General features: G+C 36.5%; 1 protein-coding gene across 12 annotated transcripts in view; it reads right to left on the bottom strand.

The window, feature by feature from the left end:
- Positions 1 to 23,510, bottom strand: part of CSPP1 (centrosome and spindle pole associated protein 1) — a 66,818-nt gene that overhangs the window by 24,494 nt on the left and 18,814 nt on the right. For 8 of the 12 annotated variants that reach the window (XM_032682319.1, XM_032682288.1, XM_032682359.1 and 5 more), the window contains 10 exons: positions 21,217 to 21,662; positions 16,331 to 16,413; positions 14,470 to 14,563; positions 13,441 to 13,498; positions 9,742 to 9,932; positions 8,695 to 8,813; positions 6,212 to 6,290; positions 5,759 to 5,879; positions 3,543 to 3,690; positions 1,366 to 1,518 (listed from right to left, as the gene is read on the bottom strand). In XM_032682319.1, the coding sequence (XP_032538210.1) occupies positions 1,366 to 1,518; positions 3,543 to 3,690; positions 5,759 to 5,879; positions 6,212 to 6,290; positions 8,695 to 8,813; positions 9,742 to 9,932; positions 13,441 to 13,498; positions 14,470 to 14,563; positions 16,331 to 16,413; positions 21,217 to 21,662 (1,492 nt within the window). The remainder of the gene's footprint in view (positions 1 to 1,365; positions 1,519 to 3,542; positions 3,691 to 5,758; positions 5,880 to 6,211; positions 6,291 to 8,694; positions 8,814 to 9,741; positions 9,933 to 13,440; positions 13,499 to 14,469; positions 14,564 to 16,330; positions 16,414 to 21,216; positions 21,663 to 23,510) is intronic. The other 4 variants (XM_032682375.1, XM_032682367.1, XM_032682349.1 and 1 more) reach the window with 2 other exon arrangements.

Here is a 23,510-nt window from a genome sequence, read left to right on the forward strand (position 1 = left end):
GAAAGCAGAAATAACACATACACGTATTCCCATAGGAATGCATACGCTTACTACCACAGCCTAACCTTAGGAGCATGTGCTTGCATACCAAGGAGTACACTTTGAGGTGTTATTCCTCCTTACATGGAAGCAGTGTTTGAATCTTTCCAAAACGTAACTAAATTTACATGTAGCTCTTTCAGGATGGAGTTACTTCCCATAGATATGTTCCATGCAAAAAAGCAGAATAAATTTTATATACCATTCAGAAGGCATGGATACAAGACAGACACAAGTTACTATGGAAAGTATCAAGGAAAACGCTTGCTGTGTACCAGCTACTATCCTTCAAGTTCCTCTTTTAGTGGGTCGGTGTACAAAAAGTCCCTGCAAATCCAACCAAACAAACCCACCAAAACATATACAACGTCACTTCACTGCCTGGCTGATCAAATTCAAGGTGCAAGACTATAAAGTTCCCATCACTGATGTGCACCACCACCTGATTTCAAAGTAAGTGGTCTAACCAGGGGGTTCTTCGCTGTTTTACGTTATTACTTTTATCGGTCTTGCCTGTTTCATTCTCACTAAATGATTAAATATACAGCCTGTAAGAGATAAAGAATAAGAGGTGGGACAGAAGGAACAAAAGTTAGTAGTAAGGACACTGAGTTGCAATCATGCAAAGTATATCTATGCCCCAAATACCATGTAACTCTTTATACAGCAGTGCAACAGTTGGGACAGGAGAAAGAAAAGTAGCATCTAACTTAAGAAGATCATCACCGATCCTGGCATTTGCCCAAACTAGGGACAGTTCTGGAGTACCACAGTGTTCTCATTTAGATGTCTCACAAAATGTAAGATGTATTTGTTTTTAAATGTGAAAAAAACTCATAAAATCTCTAACTTGGAGGCAGTGCACAGGGTTGCATATGGACCTAATTTACCTGTAACTTTTTAGAACTTGTTAAGCTCATTACTGTACCAATTTCACCTTAAATCTCTAATATACACCTAAAGACCTTCCATCTCCTTTTATTTCATATTCTCACCTACTATATAGCTGTATTTTGCTATGTCATTTAAGAATTTAAAAAGTATGTATGAGGATTTGATAACACTGAATCTGGAAAACTAACATATTGATCCTGACTCATCAGTGCTAAAACACTGATTAGTTACCACTACTGACAAGACAGATAAGAAAATACATTTTAAGGGCACACAGTGACAGCAGTGAAGAAGTTTGGGAAAGAAGTATGATACTGATTTCGCACACAGAGAGAACTAACACTATCACAGGACTACTAAAAAGGGGTAAAGAACTACAGAATTTTGATCACTAAGACTTATGGATAATTAGAGCTGTAATATAGTATAAACCTGCTATTTTATTTGTAGATGCTTCTGTGTTCTCAGGTCTTGAGGAGGCCAAACTTAGGTCAACAGCTACAAGAGCCCTTTTATCTTCATACAGTCTTGCCTCTGGATTATGACATGCATCTTCATTTTGCTTGTGCATGATATTCAAATCCGCTAAAGGAAAGGGGAAATAGCTGTTTATAGTATTTTATTCTCACAAAAAGCACGTTCATCCCAGATTCTCAAAAATACAGGGGTTTTTGATCAAATTCCACTTTTCCTGAGCATATCAGCTATGGGAACACAAGATTCAGGCAAAGACAAGAATATAGAGGCTAAAGGTAAAATACGTAGGTACTATTAATATATAATATATATAATGTATATATATTACATATAATTAATATATAATTAGGTACTGTTAATTAGCTGATTAGAAGATTTATTTTGTTGCTTTTCTTTTGTCAGGAATGACTCTTCACAATAAACCTCCCAATTTTCCACCCCAAAATGCTATTAAATGAAAAGATAAAGAGCTCAAAGACAAAAGTGACTGACGAGTCTATGTTGACAAGCAGGTATTTAGAAACCACCCCTTCTTCTACCTCCTTAAACCTGTAAAATACTTTTGAGTTTAGTGTTGGTATTTAAGTACTGAATCTCTATTTGATTACTATTAGGAGTGATAAGTGCACTGAAGCATTGAAGTGTATTTCAGTTTTCATGTCTTCAGTAATAATCCAGATGCAAACTTCTATATGTAAGCAAAGCAACATTATCCAGCATTTGCACCAAAATTTACATGGTGCCTGATCAAAGATGTTGATTTCAACTGGTTTTGAAGTGTTACCATACTATACCTAGAAGGCTCATTTCAAAACAAAAAAAGTACTGCACAGTTTTCAGACTACCTTTTGAAATAGTATTTCTGATAATTATGTAATCATAATGATAATTACGTAGTCATTTAAGCACATGGATTCCAGGAACTTCAAATTACATTCCTCTTTGTAAAGCAGCCTTTGCATATATCAGTCTCAAAAGCTATTTACAGATATTTTTAAGAGGATAAAAAGACAAGTCACACTGCATAAAAAAGAGACATGGCAGAAAGCATGTGATGTTTCACGCCATTTGACTCATAGCTTATCCATCATGCTGCCAAGCTATGGTGGGAAAAGAACTTTATATATGTAATTCAGGAAAACAGGGTAAGAAGCTTCTTTCTCTCAATTCCTCATTTACAGATAAAGTTCTCAGCAGAGCTCAGGCTAGTGTGAGACCTCTACATTTCCACTCTCACCACTGTTAAAGCGTAGAGAAAGAAGTCAAACACTTAAATGCAGTGTCTAAAGTCAGGCAGTATTAACACCTCTATCTGCTCTGGCAATAAATGCAAGCTTGGATCCTTAATGCAAGCTTCTGAATTTGTAATTTGGCTACAAAATCTTTAAAAAGGTATTTAAACTTCACCTGCTACCCTCAAACTACACTATTAATTTTGCCATATGTTGCTCAGGTGTCATATAACTGAAACTAACTACTTATCCAGTAAGTGTTCCATGATTTACTGGAAGGGTGGATGAACAACTTGCCTGGATCACAGCTATTTCCCAGCTTGCTACTCCCATCTTGTATAAAAGAGCATTTGGAAAAAACTAAGTCTTAAAAAACATTACTGCAGACTGCTCTTTATATAGCCACTTACCAGCAGTGTTACTTGTGGAAATTTAAATATTCCACTTAGCTTTGTATATTTATATAAAACATGCTTCCATTTTCCATGTCATAAGTAGAGATTTCTAACCCTCGAAATTACTTTTGAAAAGAAAAACAATTTAAAACTTGTCCCTGGACACGTTTAAATAAAAGTCTTCACAAGAGAGCATATTTGTATTGCTGATGATTCTAACAGCTTGTTTTCCTCCTTCTCCCTTTACGACTGCGTGTCTTCACTTCTAGTTGACATATCCTGCATTGCCCATTTTGTTCAAATTGTACTCTTCAAATGCCTCTACAGAAATCAAAATAATTACCGAAATATTCCTAGAGTGCACCTCCTTGAAACAAGAAAGTCTATTTGTCAATAAAGGGCTACTAGTGTTACAAAACAAGGGATAACATAGCTGAATAGAGCCTTTAGGAGAGCAAGAAAACATCAATCTTGAAAAGACAACACATAATTTTGGCAAACATACTTATCAGATTTCCTTTTGCATCTCTGAGAGGAGCACCACCACCACCTCTTCCCCAGGGGTTGTAATTCTTCATTTCTGCTTCTAACTTGGCTTCATAGCGCTCCTTCTCCTCTCGCTCCTGCCTGCGTCGCTCTTCTCTCTCTCTTATCTAAAAACAAACCAAAGTCAGTTCCATAAAAATATCACATTAGGTACAATTTTAATAAAAAGTTAACAGTACCAACTGAATGCTCACATTATCTATTTCCCTCATCTGTATCAAGCAGATCCAAACATTTCACTGCCTATGCTGCAGACAGTGCATTGAATACTGTTGTGAAAACATGCACGGCCAGTTGTGCATAATTAGAGAAACACACAGATACACATTACAAGACTCCCAAGTTCCAGAAATGTTCACATCTGACACTTGCTCTATATCCAAAGTTCCATTTCTCTGCATCTTTGATACAGATGTTTATACTGCCTGAAAATCAAACAGGCAAAATTGTACAAAACTACAACACTTGCTTCTCTCAACCTGGTATATTTTGTTTAATCAGAACTTAAACTAGAGATGACTCCTAACAATAACTGCCTTAACAGAATGATACACAATTCTATAACCATTGATGAACTAGTTTTCTGCAGTAATACCATATGATGTATGTATGTAACACAGAAATGTTCATACAGATTGTTCTTCCTTATCTTCAAAATCAGGTTAAATTTATGTAACTAAATTTCCTCATAAATGTAACATATACAAAGTGAACAGCTGTTAAAAAGTTCCTCTTCTACTTAGAGCTTTTCACACATTAACTACTATCCATGTAACTAAAATATATTACTGTATTTTTCTTAAGTTTGCATGTGCATTAGATAAATTTACTAATTAGATAAATATAGTTAGCATAAACCACTGTGAGGGTGATGAGGCACTGCAACAGGCTGCCCAGAGAAGCTGTGGATGTTCCATCCCTGCAAGTGTTCACGGCCAGTTGGGATAGGGCCCTGAACAACCTGCTCTAATGGTAGGTGTCTCTGCAGGGGGAGGTGGAACAAGATGACCTTTAAGGTCCCTTCCAAGTCTAACCATTCTGTAATTCTATGATTTCCCTTTATCAAGTAGTCATACAATTTCATTAGAGATATAATGAGTCAACAAAGACCCATCTAGCTCCTTCAACCATTTACAAAAATGGTCAGTCTTGTCAACAGGAAAAAAAAAGCAGAATGCCTTCTGTTTGCTTTCAACCATAAGCAGCATAATAACTCTGAAAAACTGTATCGTGCAATGTTTATTAGACCTTTATGTCAAATTGTGCAGTCTCTCATATGGCAAGACAAAATTTACTTAAGCCCATAGTAAAAAAATGCCTTTAGAGAAGCATATGTGCAATATCAGACACTATTCCTAAATGTTTATTTAATTCTTTATTTGACTTTGCTTGGTAGCCTTTCTTTTATCCCTATGCACAATCATAATTAGAACTATAATGTTTTTATAGCCATTATTTACCTCCAGCAAAGAAATATATAAAGAATAAGATAAGAAAATATTAAGTGCCACTGAACTGGGTTCTAGCAAAATATCTTCCAAAATAATATGCCTCATTATGGCCAAATAAATATTATAAACTCCCACAAGGTACAGCAGCAAAAGGCCACTAAAATGAGTAGGGGTCTAGGATGTCTACTGGAACAGGGGATTCGAAAAATTTGTCTAGTCTATCAAAAAGGAAGCTAAAAGTGGTAAGACACCACTGCAAACACACTGGAAATTAACATCAGGGAAGCTTTTGAATTAGTGTCCAAATGATCATGAAGAACTTACTGAAATTAGACTGTTCTTAATAATTACAGCAATAATGCTCAAAAGCAATCTTTTAGCAGGAATATCACAGCAACATAATCCACTGCCTTTAAGATGCAGGTTCTTATGTTTATGAAAATAATCATAAAAAGCTTCATGTCTGGAACTAATGTTTGCTGTAAATCTTAACATTCTCTCTGCCTCTGACAAAAAAATTGAAGAGCTTACTGTCTGTTTGAAAAGCTAAAGCGAACCAAAGCAGGGTCTGAGGAACGTGAGGAAGGAAGTGATGAAGGGAGGGAGAGTTAGAAAACTTTTTACTTGTAAGCTAAATAAAAATGTCTGAAAGAGTACTACAGTTACAACTATTATATGTTAAAAAATAAAAGAATAAAGAGTCAGAAGTTTTATCACTCAGTACCTGCTGTTGTAATTCTTGTTGATAAGATAATGTTGCCTCTTTGGAAGGCTGGGTTTTTTCTTCAGAAAATATTCCTATGCTTCTTTGCCTGTCTCCTGTATTCCTCTGTCCAACGTTACTTCTGAATTGAAAAACCACACATACAAAAGGAAAACATCACAGGGTCCAGATGGGGGGAAATAAAAAAAAAAAAATTAAAAATTCCTGCCTGAAATACTTAAAAGCTGTTTTCCACAGCCTGGTAGATTATAATCCCAAACATTTTCATAAATCTATATGAAAGTAGGAGTTTGCTGAATTATTGGTCTATTGTTTAGATAGAAATCCTTCATTAGAAGTTTGAAGAGTTGTGTTTAATACATTTTATTTCAAAGGCATGTCCATTCTCAGCAAAATATTCCCAACACAAAAAGATAAACGCAAACAAAGAATATGAATCCAGACAACACTTACACAGATTGCTCTACTGGGGCTTGATTTAAAGGAGGATCCAGATTAGGAGTGGGCTGCATTCCCATCATACCGGTACCATCTACACAGAAAAAATAAAAATACCATTTTAAATTTTGAATGCTCGGGTATAAGTATTTGTCATCACTTAAAAGAACAGAGTTCGCTGCTCTGACTCTGTAAGTGCAGGATTACTAACAGGACTCTCAGCTTCTATAACAAATTTAGCTAATCCATAATGCCCTCTAAAGCAAGAAATACAATGCTAAGGTACAAATCTATTTCTTAAATTCAACTAAAACCCTTTATATTTTACAAATTACTTCAATAACATATTTTAAAATGAAATAACAAAATTAAATAACTCGTTTAATGGTAACACTTTCCAAATGTATCATCTAATTGCAGTACATCTGGCACCTGTACTCTCACTGAAACAAGACCTGCAGCACCTGCCACAAGGGGCTTGAAATTACTGTGCGCATTACTGCTTGTGTTCAAGACAATTTCACTGTTCAAATATTAAGCACTAGCAATATTCCAGTTGAGTAACCAAGCTTTAGGACAACTTAACTCTCATATGTGAATTTCAAGTATTAGTTTCTTTAATACTCTAAACTGTAAGCCATTTTATCCTAGAAGTAATACTGATACAAGGGTTAAAAACAAACACAAACAAACAATAAATACCAAAATAAAATATACAGGAAAAAAAACTAAAACCAAACAACCCTGTCAAATTCCCCAAACTTCTGTGAGTTAAAACTGGGGTCTGAAAATAATATTACAAAGAAAAGATAAAATGCATGGAACTTTTAAATAAGGAAACAAACAAACAAGTCTTTCTCAAACCCTAAGCTATTACATAACAAGATAGCAGAAATTCACAATGGAGACAGAAAAAAAATCCCAAAACTTTTGCTCTTCAGTCTCTAGGTTTCCTGAAATTCCCTAGTGCATACAAATACCATTCAAATAAAACTAGTAAAAGAGTTATTTTTGTAAGGTTTTTTTTTCCCCCCTTTATTTTACCGTTTCTATGAAGGTAGCTGTCCTAGTTAGAGCAGCCAGGACCAGTTCATCACTGTGTGGGTGTAACCCAAACTGTGTATTCTACACCCTCTATGTCATTTCCCAGGGACTGTTAACAATAGACCATTTGCAGCACCTGCCCAGAGCACACCTGACCCCTCAGGCTATAAGCTGGGTGTTAAAAAGCCTGTGAGATAGGAGGATGTTCCTATCCTCACACCAATGACTCAGGTGTGATAACTCCCCTCCAGGGAGTCATTAGCACCTTCACACCCAGCCTGAGGGGTCATGTCTGCTAATGGGCCACCAAGGATCCCAAAAATATCTCACAACTCACAACCACCCATTGTAGAACTTCTCATCCTGCAGGAGGTATTGGGCATTCCCACTCGAACCTGAGAGTATATAATCTTGGGGTCTTGGGACTTCTGGGCCCCCACTCGTCAGATCCAGAGGAGGACCAGAACCTCAATCAGACTGTGACCAGCACTCTCACCAACAGGTTTTCCTCCCCTTTTACTTTGGACTCAGGAGGGCCATGTGGGGTTCAGCACAGGGGCCAACAAACATCATTCTGTGTGTGCCCCAGCATGCTGGGTTTTGTAGGTTAAAACCAATTGTCTGTCTGTATAATTTTATTTACTGTATTATTGTTATTAAATTGTAACTCTGACTTATAATCTCTTTCGAATTGGGTTCAGTTTACCTTTACCTTTCAATTTACCTTTAAACTGAAAGGTAAAGGTAAACCAACGTGCTTGCAACAAACGTGGGTAGAGCCCTTCCCAAATCTTCGTTCGCGAAGCCCAGCCATGATGATGACGATGACGACCTTTAAACCAGCACAGTAGCACAACAAATGTTAAAAAATATTTCTGCTTTTTCCTCCAAAAAAGCAAAGAAAAGAGAGAAAAACACACACCACACGATCCAGTCCCTCCACACACACATCACAATTGTTTCTCTCATGAAATCATTTTTGAAGCACTCAAAGGATAGACCAAAAAAAGTCCTTAAAATACAAAGGTAGAATTCTTTGTACGTTATTTTAAGATATTTAATGTATTAATGTTCTAAAAATATTTAAAATTATATCTGAAATTGTAACAACACCAAACATGTAACGAATTATATTAGTTAAGTAAATTTAGAAAATAATGTTTTAATTATCAAAATTATAATGAAAATTATAATGTAGGAGGAGTAATGGCTAAGTAGCTGAGACTAGAGCTTGTTCAAGTGATGAACAAGATTTCTGGAAGCCACAGCCCCTTTTGTAGTTGAAAAAAACCTACTTCATTCAAAAACACCATTGGAAAAAAGCCCTTTTCATTTAATCTAAAAAATGAGTTCAATTTGCTGTCGCTAGTTCCACATTATTCACTATTTAACTAGATTAAAAGTAGTCACCTTAATCACTCTAACAACCAATCCACCTAAAATCATCCACTTACAGTATGCAAGAGCGGGATCCAGAGGATTCCTAGCCCCATAAAAGTAATATGCATCATCATAAGGTGTTCTATAGTTGTCTGTCAGAACTGGTGGTGGAGGCGGTGGCAATGGTGCAAGCCTTAAAGAAAAAAGGGACACAACTCTTTGGTTTGCTGTACAGCTGAAAAGAGATCATCAAAAGAAGCAAAGTGAGGAGGGAAAAGAGAGGGAGGGAAAGAGAAGGGAGGGGGAATGGGAGTAGAAAGAGAATTCATTATGAAAAAATTCTAATTTAGTTCAGCTGAAGACCTCTCATTAGTGCCGTGCAGAAACAATAAGCCTCAGTAGGGAATTTACCTTCCCTTAGGGAGTAGTACATGAACCCACACTATTCCAGAGATCTAAAGAACATAAAACAAGCACGCCTTCTTTTACTAGTTCATTTAATGATACTTACTGGTTACATCAGTAACAGTAAATAAAACAAGGCAAGGATTAGTCTCTGGTCAAAGGGTGAGTAGCTCAGCACAGCTTCAGCCACATGCCTGAAGCTCCTTCTCTCTCTCTCAACAGTTTAGCCTCAATCACAGCATCTAATGGACACTGTCCTTGCCTACAGTGCATTCCTGAGGGATGCACTGTAGGCATCCCTTGGGATAACCTTGGGATATTGCTAACTGACAGGGGCCAAACTCATACCATACCTGCCTTCTAAAATATGGACATTGCTGGGCACGTGCCCAAGCATCCTCGCACATGATTCAATATTACAGTCATGGACGTAACTTCTACAGCACAACCCTTATCCTATGCAAACACCCACTAAGAGAGAGCTGTCTTCACAGACAATCCAGCCTCCGCAGATTTTTCAAAATAAAATGTGAAGAAATTGACATTTTACTCCAGTGCAAAGTAGTCAGTTTTCTATTAATTGTCAAAATATTATTTCTACCTCCACCAGTTCCTCGGAGAAGGATCAGTAGCACCACTGAGTTCTACCTCAGCAGCAATAACATCCTTAACATCAATCTTATTTAATGTGCAAAACAAACATGATGGTGAAGCACCTGGGAGCTGCTATTTCACCAAGAGTGCTGGCTAGCCCTCTGTGAAAGTCTTTATCACTCTGAAAGTCTTCATTCACTGGAGAGGCTGAAGGGGCAGGCACTGGAGTTTGGAAAGCCACCCTGGGCCTTTCAGGAGGTACTTTCTCTTCAGAAGCTCTTGCTGTGAAGCCAAACTGCTTCAGTCTATTTGGCTAAACGGGAAAAAAAAAAAAGGTAAGAGAAAAAAAGAGCATAAACAAAAAACCAAAACAAAACGTTTTATCTTGTCATTACTAGGAAATATTCTGACCTTCCATTTAGGTTGTTTTAAACACTTCACTGGGTCCCAACTAGCTGTTCAAATTTCTAGTAATTGCAGGGTTTTCTCCCAGTGATTTACTGGGAATCTAATACTACAAGGAAATCTAGGAAGTTTATCACAGATTTACAAAAAACAACCTCTGTGGTAAGTTTCAAGAAGCATACAGTTCTAGCTAATACCCAGAAAAAAGAATATTTCTGTCTGTAGTACAGCTTATCTACAGCTGCCAATTTTCTACACTGACAGAATTGTCACATTATATTAGGCATAGGAAAAGTTTACAAAATCCCTCCCTCCCATCCCAAGACTGAAATGGCTCATAATCACTAAAAACTAAAACACATACTGAGACTTTTTCCAATAAACATTTCCTTGCAATACCATTATTTCATTTTTTAAATTCCTTGGATTTTATTGATTTTTTTCAACCACAACAATTATGAATTTTTGGGGCGGTTCTTTTTAAAAATAGAGGTAGCAAATGTTTATTGATAACTGGCAGCCTCAGAAGAAAGTCAAAAGCAACATGCAAATAATGCAAAGGCATGCAAGTCAGTTAGTTTCAGAACTACCCTATCACATCCAGAAAGCCCTTACAGCAACTGCTATGTATAACTATTTTAACGTTTATTTAAATAAGTTAATATAATAGAAGAATGCAAACAAATCATACAGTGTATAAGTAAAACAGATTTTGTTCTGAATTCACTGGTCCTAACATTGCAGTGCTTCAACTAACATGCATTCAGAGAAAGTAATACCAGAAACCAGCTAATTATTAAATATCTAACAGCAAATCATAAACCCTACAATATGGAAGTATTTCAGCAAAATATTAAATCTTTACCTCCTCATCACTTAGCTGCAAGACAGCATATACAAAGCAGTTAGTACTCACCAATCACAGACTACAGCATTAAGATAAAAATTCTCAAAATCTACTTGATTTGCTTGTAACATTTAACTTCAAATTTCTATATGTGAATACAAAATTAGCTAACAGATACAAGCTACAGCAATTGAAAATTATAATACAGTCTACAGACTATTTTTTTAACTTGTCTTTTCAAATCCAGTGTCTTGAGCAGGAGAACATTTAAAACAGCCTTTTTCACTAACTTTAATGTGAACTGTTCCCAAAGTGCCCCAGATTTCAGCTCTGTAGCTAATTTCAGATGTGACTGTGGTACTCAGTTCATCCTGGGGATTGTTTCATTTTAACGAGCTAAACGTCTACATTTATAGATTCTTAATCAGGCATTGCTATTTAACCAACCTGTAATTAATCAAGAAATCCACCTAATTAGAATCTCTCCCTGAGAGGCAATTTAAAGCTAACAGTGACTGATGCTTAATGAATGCAGCAATTCTACTTAATTGAAGGCTTTCAGCTAAATTAGTGGTTTTAAAACACTGTGCATGCTCTGGACGTGCTCTAGATATAATCTTATTCCTACAACAGGCACTTTTGAGATGCATATGGTATACTGAGTGCTGCAGCAAAGCATGCTTCTGCATAGTCAGCTTTGATTAGACAATACTGTTTACACTGACCTTGCAGCCTGCTGAGCCAAAGGACCCAGCATCCTCTGCTCAGTTTTGTCTCTTTTCCTGCCTGGCTCCCAGCCTTATACTCCATCTCTCTCCCTTTCACCATCTGAATCCCTGATCAGCCAGCTGACCTCTCTAAGCCAACTAAAGCAGCAAAAAAGATTCAGATTTTTGCCAGCTAACCAAGCTGACTCAGTTTGCAAAAGGGATCAAACAAGCAAGACAGACACTTTCAGCAGGAAGGGCAGGAACACGCAGCCAGAGCAGTGTTCTCCTTCCCCATTTAGAAGCAAGAATTTTGATTGAGCTTCGCTGCTTGTCTGCACACATTCTCAGCCTCCTGCCTCACATGCTGACTAATAAAATCTTACAGCTATCCATCCACCTTCATTTTCTAGCAAATAGGACCTCCTTTCACCTCTACTGAACCCTCCAGAAATGGCATAAGTTTCTTGCATTCAAAAACACCCAGCACTGCTGATAATTTAAACCAGTTACCAGTTAAATTAATAACCAGTCTATTCTTGATTGCAACGGTTACCAACTCTTCAGCAGCAGATCTCCAAGATGCAGTGGCTTCAGGCACATAGCAAACACACATGCAAATCATGCAAGTTCTGAAACAAGCAGTCAGCTACTAGTGCTGTAGTGCTGACAACCTACTCCTTCATATATGCTAATCAAAATTTTTAACATAATCATCACCTCACTAGGAAGTGGAGACAGTAGGAACTCTGCATTACGTTTTACAAGCAACAAAATATTAAGCATCTTGGTTTTTACAAAATCCTATAAAAATGCTTGTAATCCTGAACACTACATGGAATCATTTAAAAACAATTACAAATTTGAAATTAAAAATTGATACAGTGAAATCAACTCGTCTGCAAAACAACTAGATTTTTTCTTAATTGAAAAAGAGAAAAAACTTTCTGCAGCATACTTTATATTTCCAGGGAAAGGTTACTACTGTTTGCATGTAAACAGGCTAGTAAAGGACACTAAGAATTTTTTCTATGATAATCACTGCCTGTCCAAAATTTCCACTTGGTCACTGCACAAGAAAATGTTCAATAACTTCCATGAAAATACTTTCCTCTTAAGCTGACAGCATGTGTAACGTGCCTGTGCTGGTTTTGGCTGGGGTAGAGTTAACTTTCTTCACAGTGGCTGTTATGGGGCTATATTTTGGACTTGTGCTGAACACCGGGTTGATAATACAGTGAAGTTTTTGTTATTGCAGAACAGTGCTTATGCAGAGGTAAGGCCTTTTCTGCTTTTCATACTGGTGAGGAGACTGGGGGTGCATGGGAGGTTGGGACAGCTGCCCCCAGCTGACCAAAGGGACATTCCAGACCATATGACATCATGCTCATTATATGAAGTGGGGGCAAGAAGAAGGGAGGGATGTTCAGAGTGATGGTGTTTGTCTTCCCAAGTCACCATCATGTGTGATGGGGCCCAGTTCTCCTGGAGATGCCTGCCCATGGGAAGCAGAGAATTAATTCCTTGTGTTGCTTTGTTTGTGTGTGCAGGTTTTGTTTTCCCTATTAAACTGTCTTTCTCTCAACCCATGAGTTTTCTAGCTTTTATCCTTCCTATTTTCTCCCCAGTCCCACTGGTGGGGGATTGAATAAGCGGCTGTGTGGGGCTTGGCTGCTGACTGGGGTTAAACCATGACACAGCCTTATCATCCTTGGTTTCAATTTTGTTCTATGCTGATGCCCTATTAAAAAAAAACCAAAACAATCAGCATTTATCATTTTATAGAAGCCCTACAGAGTTTTGTGACTGAGCAAGAAAATAGGAAAAGTCTATATAGGTGAAAGAAAATCCAAGTTTCTTACCTTCTTTTCTGGGTCATGAGCTCCAGAAGCAGCAACTAAGAGCTCAAGTTCCTTCTCACTGTTTTGTTGGGGATTATTTTTAAAAAAAAGGATCATATCAGAAAGCAGTAACAACTATACTCATTCTTTCAAAGCATAGAGCTCACAACTTTGTAGCTAAAATAACTCTGAAAATACAGGATAACAGAAGACAATGATCCACTTGAATTCTTCTGGAGTCAGTGAAGGAAACTGTGTAATATTTTAAATAAACAGAACTCTCAAGAAGCATCTGGCAATCATCTATTCCACCTAATAAAAATCCAACTACCATAAAAGGACAAATCACCACAAACCTGTTTACTACAACTTTTCAGAACATTTCTTAAAAATTTATCTTTATTCACATTCAATAAGTTAATATTAAATACATTGAAATAACTGATTCAAAAGTGCAGCAATAAATCCTATTTTGTAATTTCTGGGCTCAGGCTTGTTCAGCATGCACAATTTTTCATCATAGTGAAACAGTCAATACTAACTTATTTTTAATTCCTTATCCCTTCACTAATATCACTGTGCGTTTTTATGTATCCATACTGTTATTCAGTAGGCAGTTGCTAATAGGTAAGGAAGAAATTAATATTTTATTATTCTGCATAAGCCACATGGTCAAGTGCTTCAAAAATAAGAGGTTACTTTCCTAAATTGGAGGGCAAAAACAAGACTAATATTCAACTTTGCCAAGTAGTTAGACACTCCCGCATCAGCAAAAAAGGTAATTTTGGTTAAAGCTTCTTTACCCTGAAGAAACTAAAAATCAGTTTCTAAAAAATGAAAAAATACCTGGGTTTTCTTTGTCCCACTGAGAGCTGGTGAATTTGATTATTAGAAACGAAAGCTCTCACAGCAATGAGTTTAATTGAATGCAATATTACGTCACTACCTGGAATTCCTCAGTTACGAATTTTTCTCTTACCACACTGAATTAATGAAATGCCTCCAAATTCCAGCCACTATCTTTAAAAAAATACAGTAACTTTCCATTACCGTCTTTTATTTCGCTGTTGCTCAGCCATCTGTTCCATCAGCTCTCGCCTGTATTTCTCCTTTCTCCTTTGGAGAAGTTCTCGGTCCTGACCACCTAATGGAAATGACCACACATTTGTGTAAATGCTCCACAAAATACACAAAAGGTACTGAACAAAACCACTGACTTTCAGTCAATTTAAAATTTGAAACACAGCAGAGTATATGAACACTGGATCTTTACTGACTAAAAAAAATAGATAGTTTTAATATACAGTTCGTTTGGAGTATGATGATCAAAACTACTACAATTTTCATTATTATTTTCTCAGTTTGCCTGGTTTTGTATAGTCAGGAAGCTACAAATTTCAAAGGTATGTGATAAAACAGCAACTAAAAAAAGTTAGGTTTTTTTTTTCCTCTAATGCACAACTAAGGAAGATACACTACAGCACTCCAAAATTATGATCAGGATACAAAAGGAAAGTTAAAACTGAAGAGATTCAAGCCCACAGGGAGGAAAGCAAATTCCTCCACTTCTAGAACGATTCCCATGACTACTAAGAATTAGCAAAGAACTGGGAGATGTGTGTATGCAAAGGGAAACAGTGATAACACCCCACAGCGATTTTAAGGAACCCAAAAAACTTTCAACTTTTGGTAGTACCCTCAGAATAAGTGTGGAGGTGTTCTATTATTTTACAAACAAAACAATAAAAACCATCATCACCACTTTCTCTACAGTACAACTATCAGACACAGGAACTCCTAACATACTCCAAACACAAAGTCACTGTGGATCTCTAGTAAAGTTGACCCAAACAATAAAGAGAAGAAAGCTGGAAAGAAATAAAATAAAAGCCAAATCAACAACAACAGCAAAACCTGACGCATGACTGACTGACTTTTTTATTCAACTATTGTGCTGGAACTGTAAAGTGACCAAAATGTGCAAAATGGGAGAGTCTGAAATCACTTCTCATTTTCAAAAATTTCAAGTTTTAATTTACTTAATCTTTATACAACATAGCTAACAATACTCTTCTAACCAGAACTGCCAGGAATACAAATTCACAACTCTGTGTACTCGAGTTGCCACAAATGAGATGACTGGACAGACCAGAGACTGACCACCACAACACCACTGTTTTAATGCTGCCTTTAAACAGTTCCAAAAAATTTTACCTGCTACATATAGCACTGAAGATCAGGTAAGTTCAAATGAAAGAATAAACAGAAATTATTCTGACAACTGTTAATCAATCCTTTCATAATCCAAACCTAGCTTGCCTTCAAAAGCTCCCATCTAAAGAACTACTACTGCAGTTCATTCATTCTTATCTTATAATTTTCTGAATTCAGCTAGGAATGCTATGCATTTAACAGTATTTCTCTTGATTACAGTCAACACTAACATTCCCTGCTAAATTTTATGGCTATGTTTAAGCAGTAAGAGATTATCAGAATCATTTATTCTTGCCCAAGGTTGTGAAAATAACCTCTGTATTGTTAAAGACATAACTTTATAGTGAATTTTAATTGCAGAAGTATGGAAAATGATAAAGACTTCTCCTATGCTTCATTTTGTAAAAAAAAAAAAAAAAAAAATGTAATTACATATCTGGACCTTAAACTGTTAATGATACCTAAGAAGAAACTTGGGCTCTTCAAAATTAATCAGAAAATCCTGTTGCATTAAGGGGGAAAACATGTTTTTCTTTATTTTTTCTATGTCAATAGTATTTATTTACCTGTCTTGGAGACAACTAGCACAAGGGGGAAAACAAAAGCTCATTTTTCTAGGTTTTAATTATTCACAGGGAAAAATAATATATGCAAGGAAAGTTTAACCCAGTGTCATTAGTTAGGTTCTTATACATACCAAGAACAAGGCCTGATCTATACCGCATTTCAGCTGCAGACCTGGCCTCCTCATTAGCTGAAGGACGAATCTGTACCTGATTTCTGGCAGAGGCAAAAAAGAAAACCAAGTGATCAAACTCAAGAATTTCTTTCACAGTCTGTGTGAAACATGATAGATGCACTTATGTCACCGTGTGATACATATATGAAAAACAGCTTTCCTACAATCCAAAGAAATAGCAGGACCAAAAGCAAAAACTGCCTGGCAAGAAGACACTTCTCACAGTTCCCATTTGCCTGTGGTTTCTGCAGCCATCAGCAACACTGACTCAGTTGAGCACTTCAACCATGTTGACAGACTGTATGGTGCCAGTCAAGAGTTTATGTAAGGGCTTTACAAGTGTTCTGCTTCTGCCTCATACACTTAAATCACTTCAGGACTTGCAAAACCAAGACAACAGGAAAAAAAGGAATTTTAAAACTACTATCAAAAAAGGATTCCCCATTATATGAATCAACAGAAGTCTTCAGTTGGAGAAATAGGTGATCTATTGATTCAAAAAGAAAACTGGCATGCAAGCTTCAATGGCTGTTCTCAAAGGAAACATGTTTTTCTTGTTATACTAGTTGCAGGAAAAACTATCAGCCATTTCAGATAACATTTAATGGATTTTAAATTAATATTTTCCTTTCATCATGATTTTCTAGTGCAGTTATCAGAAAAATACACAGTATACCACATCTAGAATCTCCAGTTCTTGAGATCTGCCACATACATGCTCTCTCCTTTAATTCGTCTTCATAATCTACAAGTATGTCTCTTACTATTCCATTCAGACAGGGCCTTAAAGAAACTGAAAATATTCAACTATGTTTGCCTAAAAACATCCAATCTGAAATGGAAGGTCCAGCAGATTCATGTAAATGTATTTTCAGCCTGACTGCACACTGGACAGCAGAACCGGTTCTGAAAATATCACACAAAATTTCTAGAAATAATTCACTTTGCTAGCACAGTCAAGTCAGCTCTTTGTCTGGAGTGTGAATTCCCAAGCCTGCTTTCATGCAACCTTTAACTGTTGAGCCTGGTTAAGAGTTTTGAGAGCTGAAGGACTTATGACACTCACACTGCATCAATCATAACAGATCTTGCTGCTCTTGATCCCCAGGAGCTAACAAAGTCTACAATAGGTTTTGATGCACAGCTATTGGGCAAGTCTGGTGAAACAACCAATTCAGATATGAAAAGCTTCTTTAATGACAACCTACCCTTCAACTATGCACCTGATAGAATTTAAAAGGGAGAGGTGACTTTTGATCAAGATAAAAGACAGGCAACATGGTGAATACAAAAATTCAGGAGCTAAAATTTGAGTTATCTACATATGAAGTGGTATAATTGGAACTTCAAGTAACTTCAAAGATGTCAAATATTGTATGAACACAAGAGAGCTGTTCCTAAAATGATCTGGGGGGGTTGAATTTATAAGCTTTTCTCGTCTTGCAAAATAACAACTCTTTATTGCGGACTTCAAGTTATCTCAACAAAATAAGACAAGAATAGGTATTCAATGAAAAATAAAGTACCTAACAAATGCTAACAAAGTCATATATTTTCCAGAGCTGGACAGAGCCATGGACTTCCTATTTAACAAACAAAAAAATCAAAAAAACCCATAGGTAAACATGGAAAAAGCCTCATCTCTTACATAAAAAGAACCACAGGTCTTCTGTAGTTGAAATAAGAGCCAATAATCAAAGGCAAAAGTAACAAGCAGATTATTAAACATTGATTTCGCATCATAACAACCCAAAAAACAACATGAAAGAATGACATCCACCCTCTTTGCATAACATGATCTCCTTTCATGATCGAGATCATCTTTTTGATGATGATCAATCTGCTCCTTACAAGGCTGGTCATGTAAGACATATGCAGTTAGGAAAGAGAAAGCCCAGTCCATAGTGTAATGAAAGGATGCAGGGAGGAAGAAAAGAAACAAACCTTAGGATTCAAAAGGCAACCTTTTTTGTAGAAAGCAGCAAGTTTAGCAAGGCAGGCCCAGACATAATGGCCCAAATCAACCAAGAAGCTGTTGTCTCCTGTTCATAGGACGCACCTAACTGCTGGCAATGGATTAAAGCATTCCACCCTTAAGAACCAAAATATTTTGCAATTCTTCTCACTTCCCTGGCACCATTTCTATTTGTTGAAATATGCCATGGTCCTTGGTGCCTCCATCAAAACAGAAGCCTTTCTGAAAAGTCCTGTTATGAAAAGCTGCCCCTCAAAACTAATAAATCCCATTTAGGAACATAAGGACTTTAGCACAGAAAACAAAAATATGCCTCCTTATGAATTTAGTTTCTGTCATGAATCACACATCTTCTGGAAAAGTTGACTTTGCCTGAAATAAAAAAAAAACTAACTCTTCAGAAGCTGAGCTGTCAATAAGAGATGTATTTCTCCTTGAAAAGAGACTGAATGTAGTTCATAGGGGGCTCAGAGGAGCTCCTTGTAAAGGAGAAAAAAGTACTAGATTAAAAAGCACATTTAATAAAAAAATACTGAAAATTAATTTTTAATAAACATTCGGTAATAGAAAATACACCAACAAAACCCCAAAGAACTTCATGTACAAATTTAAGTTCAGGCCATTCAGGTGGTGGTCCAGCAACTGCTTTTAAGAAGATGCACCAAGTTTGCCAATAGCAAAGATAAGACTATCTTCTATATTTTCTTTTAACAGAAAACTGGAACTAAAGCTGTTTCAGAGGCCACTCCGAATAAGCAATGAATTGCCTAGTGATATATTGGTCACAGATATATTATATAAGCACTATCCATGTTTTCTGGAATAATTAAAAACTAGTATACTTCTATTCAACATGATGTCTACTGTTGGTTCAAACACTATGCTTGCTGATTGTTTATCTATATAATTCCGTATAAATTTTTTGAGAAACAAACCGTTATCAAATGGTTATTTTTATATTTTAAATATTAGACTCTGTGTCCAACTGCATTAGACAGTGGCAAACAGCTACCTAATAAAAAGAGGACATTCATCCTTCTGAGTATGAATTAACACAGATGATTAAACTTGCTGTTAGTCTCAAAAACATTTTGGTTATCTTTGTTAGACATCAAGTTTAGCTTCTAATATTTTTTCTTTCTGAAAAGCTATAGGACAAGCTGACTCTACCCTAAAACCTTCAATTTTCTCTTCTCTGAATCTCATTCAGCAGAAAACAGGCGATCTTATTCCTCTTCTCTATTTAACCACTGTTTCCATTTGCTAGTCTTTTTCAGAAACACTATATGAATAAATACAGGCTTTTAGAAGCACATTAGAACACAGTCTGAAACTTTGAAACAACCCATTTATTTAGTCTGCCTCTTGAAAATGCTTCCAGACATTTCATTTTCTCCATAGATCTAATTCCTTTACTTTTTTTTTTTTGATAAAGACTATCAAAAGCTTTTGAGAAAAAATATTTTAACTCTAGTGGCATTTGAAACTGGAAAAGCAGTATGAGATCATTGAATTAAAAAAATGCTTTTAAAGTAGATAAGCATTTTAGGGCTTTCCCTCTCCCCCTCCAGTTATTAATTTGCACTATTATCCAGAAAATTATCCCTGTAAACAACAACTCAAAAGATCATTTAACCAGTCCACACCAGCAACTAACAATGAAACATGACTGTAATATTTAACACGGTTGAAAGTAGTACAATTTGCCTTTGTTTTTTCTAGAAGCGTTAAATCTAGGGGAAAAAAAGTCTTTATTTTGCCTTACGAAGAGAGGACACTGGTGTTTTCTTCACTTAAAGCAACTGCAGGAAAATAATTCTGGCAACAGGAAAAAAAAAAGCTATAACACTCATGTTCCCAAGATCTGGAAAGTGAACAAATGAACACCGTTAAAGCCCCTTTTAAAAATTTGTTTACAATAAACTTTATGGATTTATTTCATTTGAATTTAGCTATATGAAACACATCTGTTTCAAGGTTGGTACTGTTTTGCACCACAACTCATGTGGCTTTAAAAGCAACCAGTTCTTGCAATGGAATAACCAAAGGTGGCCAGACTGCCAAACCTTGAATGATTGGGAAGGTTATACTTTTTTTTTTCTTTTAAGTGAGTAAGCTGGAAGAGAATGATTAACAATTTATATCAAAGTAACAAAACTGCTGTATCAGTTAACACAGTAAAGACTATTTAATACTGAACAGTACATAATATCAGTTTTCCTCCTGAATGATTTATCTGAGACACCCTCTTTTGTTTGGTTTGGGCTTTCTTAAATGTTTATTCAACCCGTGTAGTTATTACAGAGATTAGCACCTATTAAAACCATCAGGATTTGATTCAATTATGCAAAGGTTTAAAGCCCATCATTTACCAAGACACAGAGTAAAAAATAAGATTTTTTAAAAACACATTTTTGCATTTTATACACACAGTGGCATGTACCAAAAATTGAAGATCAAACCAGTTTTGGAATCTGAACTGAAAATTGACTTGCTATTACTATTACAGACTAAGAAAACAGAGATAACACGGGGTTTCCAGTGCAGGTGTTTGCTCTCAAATAATAACATGCTTTCTGGGAAACCATTCCTCACAAAAATTAATTGTGGGCTGCTTCTTCTGGGGTAATTTCTCTAGTATCCTTGGTTTGCTATAATATATACAATGCTCCTTAATCTATGATGTATTGTCTTAGGTACTGGTCCAATTGTTCAACACTTTTTCTATAAATTATTGCAAAGTTCCTTTTTATAAGTAAGTACAAAAAACCTGCTTTCACATAGGAATCTTGTATAATTTTCAATGACAGCAAACCATGGCTGTCAACAAGAGCTACAGAAATAAAGGAGAAAGTGGAATTAAGAATACCTTTCAGCATGAAAAACCCGGGGAGTTCTTCTGTCATAGGTGCTTTCACATCTAAATCTAGGGTCCGTTTCTTCACTTATCTCAGGATCATAGTCCACTCTGTAGTATCTTCTACCAAAATCACGATCTTCATCAAGTCTGTGATGCTTCCTAATAGGAATTATAGACTGGCTAGCAAATCCATGATGTCTTCCATTGGGAACATCCAAATCTGCATCGAGTCTTTTATTTAATAGTCGACTTCTTAATTCAACCTCATCATCTAACCTGTGGTACCTGTCTTCCTCCAGCCATCTCTTGTTTTGCAGCTCTTCATAATCTTCTGTAGAAGTAAAGGCATCCTTCTTGGGAGGTGCTGCACCTGTATTAAAGGGCTGTACTTCTGTACGTAGATCTGGCTTGAGCCTGGTAACAGCAGCAGGTTTTTTATTCCTGTCCATCTCATTCTGTTTAATGGAAAAAAATATTAAAAGATCTGAATAAAAACTAATCACATTGAGTAAAACCTTAGTTTTGTATTGCTTGAAACAATCCCTAAACAAGTACTGCAAGAAAGGTAAGAGGTGAGGAAAATAATTCCAGAAGTGCTTAAAAGCTAGTGTTTTATTTCTTTTTCTTGAGATTAAAAAAGGTACTCTTCCTTGTATCTAATGTGTTTCAGAAGCATGGCTATCAATCCTGGACAGGCCTTTTACCAACTCTAATTTGACTTTCAGTTTCAGAGGTGCAAAAAATCAAAAAACCACTTTGGTTTACAGCTCACCAAGAGACTAGACATCTTTATTATATCCAGACTCAGGTAAGTCTGTAATACTTCTTCCCTATCAACACAACCTTTTAAAACCTGACTGTTTCTTAATCTATTTCTTTGCTCTCCAGGAGAAGTCTTTATGAGGAAGGATAGTTTAGTAAATAAAAACCAAACCTATGACACACTGGCCCAGAGTTCAATACACAGTTCTAACAAACAACATGGGTTTGGATAAATCCTGTAGTATTTCTGTGCACTAATCCTTCATCTGTGGAATAAAGATAACAGTAACTCATACTTTACAAAATATAATGAATAATAAATTAAGGATGTAAATGACACCAAACTGGGAAGAAGGATCAGTGTACTAGAAGGTGTAACTGCCACTCAGAAGGGTCTTGACAAACTGGAGAAATATGCTGACGAAAACCTCACGAAGATCAAAAATGCAAAGGCAAAACTCTGCACTTGAGACAGAACAATGCCACACACAGCACAGGCTGGGCACCAACTGCCTACAGAGCAGTTCTGCAGATAAAGGCCTGGGTTAGCAGTGGGCAACAAGCTGCACATGAGTCAGCAGAGGACCCCCAGCAGTGATAACTGCTAACAACAACCTGGGCTGCATTACTTGTTGTCAGCAGGTCAGGGTAAGTGATCCTTCTCTGCTCAGTATTTATTCAGTATCCAGGTTCTGGTGTAGTGTGCCCAGTTTCTGCTCTCCCTCCCCCACCCAGATACTGATGAACTGGAGAAAGTGTAGAGGATGGCTACTGAGAAGGCATTTGAGCTCTTAAAGGAGAAGCTGACAAAGCTGGGTTTATTCACCTGGAAGAAGGTGGCTAAGGAGGGTTTGTATGGAGCAGGAGGAACTAGTAATTGTAGTCTCTACCTAAAGGATAGTTACAGAGATGCCAGAATAATGGTTTTCAAAGTCACAAGTTGCAGCAAAGGATATTCCAGTGGGATATAGAGGAATAGAAGTTCAGATCAAGAAGTTAAAGCAGTGGAACAGGTTACCCAGAGGAACTGTGCATACTTCATCCTTTCAAAACTCAACCAGATAAGGCCTGACCAACCTGATCTAACTGTGAATTAACCCTACTCTGGGCAGAGGATTGTACTATATGACTTCCAGAGGTTCCTTGGAACTGAAGTTTATCCTGAGATTATCTAAACTGCTGGATCAAACTTCTGAGGTCACATATGTTATTTGACTCCCGCTCCAAGTTAAATATCCCTCAGAGATGGCATAATCTCAACAAATAGTCACCAGGCTTTTTTTCTGTTTGTTCTTTTATGACAGCAAAATTGTTTCTACACAAGAATAATAAAAATATAACTTAAAAGTCCAACTGGATGACAAACAAAGCAAAAAGAAAAAACTTTGAGTCCCTAAATAGATTTCATTAGACAAGTCAGATAAGGAAACAAAAGTGCCCAAACATGCAGAAAAATTTTAGAAATTTACAGACTCAGTTACACAAACACAAACAGCATTTTTGCCAGTTTCCTAGGGATCACTGTTGTGTAGCATTCCAAC

Source organism: Chiroxiphia lanceolata, chromosome 1 (genome assembly GCF_009829145.1).
Source record: "Chiroxiphia lanceolata isolate bChiLan1 chromosome 1, bChiLan1.pri, whole genome shotgun sequence".
Taxonomy (NCBI): domain Eukaryota; kingdom Metazoa; phylum Chordata; class Aves; order Passeriformes; family Pipridae; genus Chiroxiphia; species Chiroxiphia lanceolata.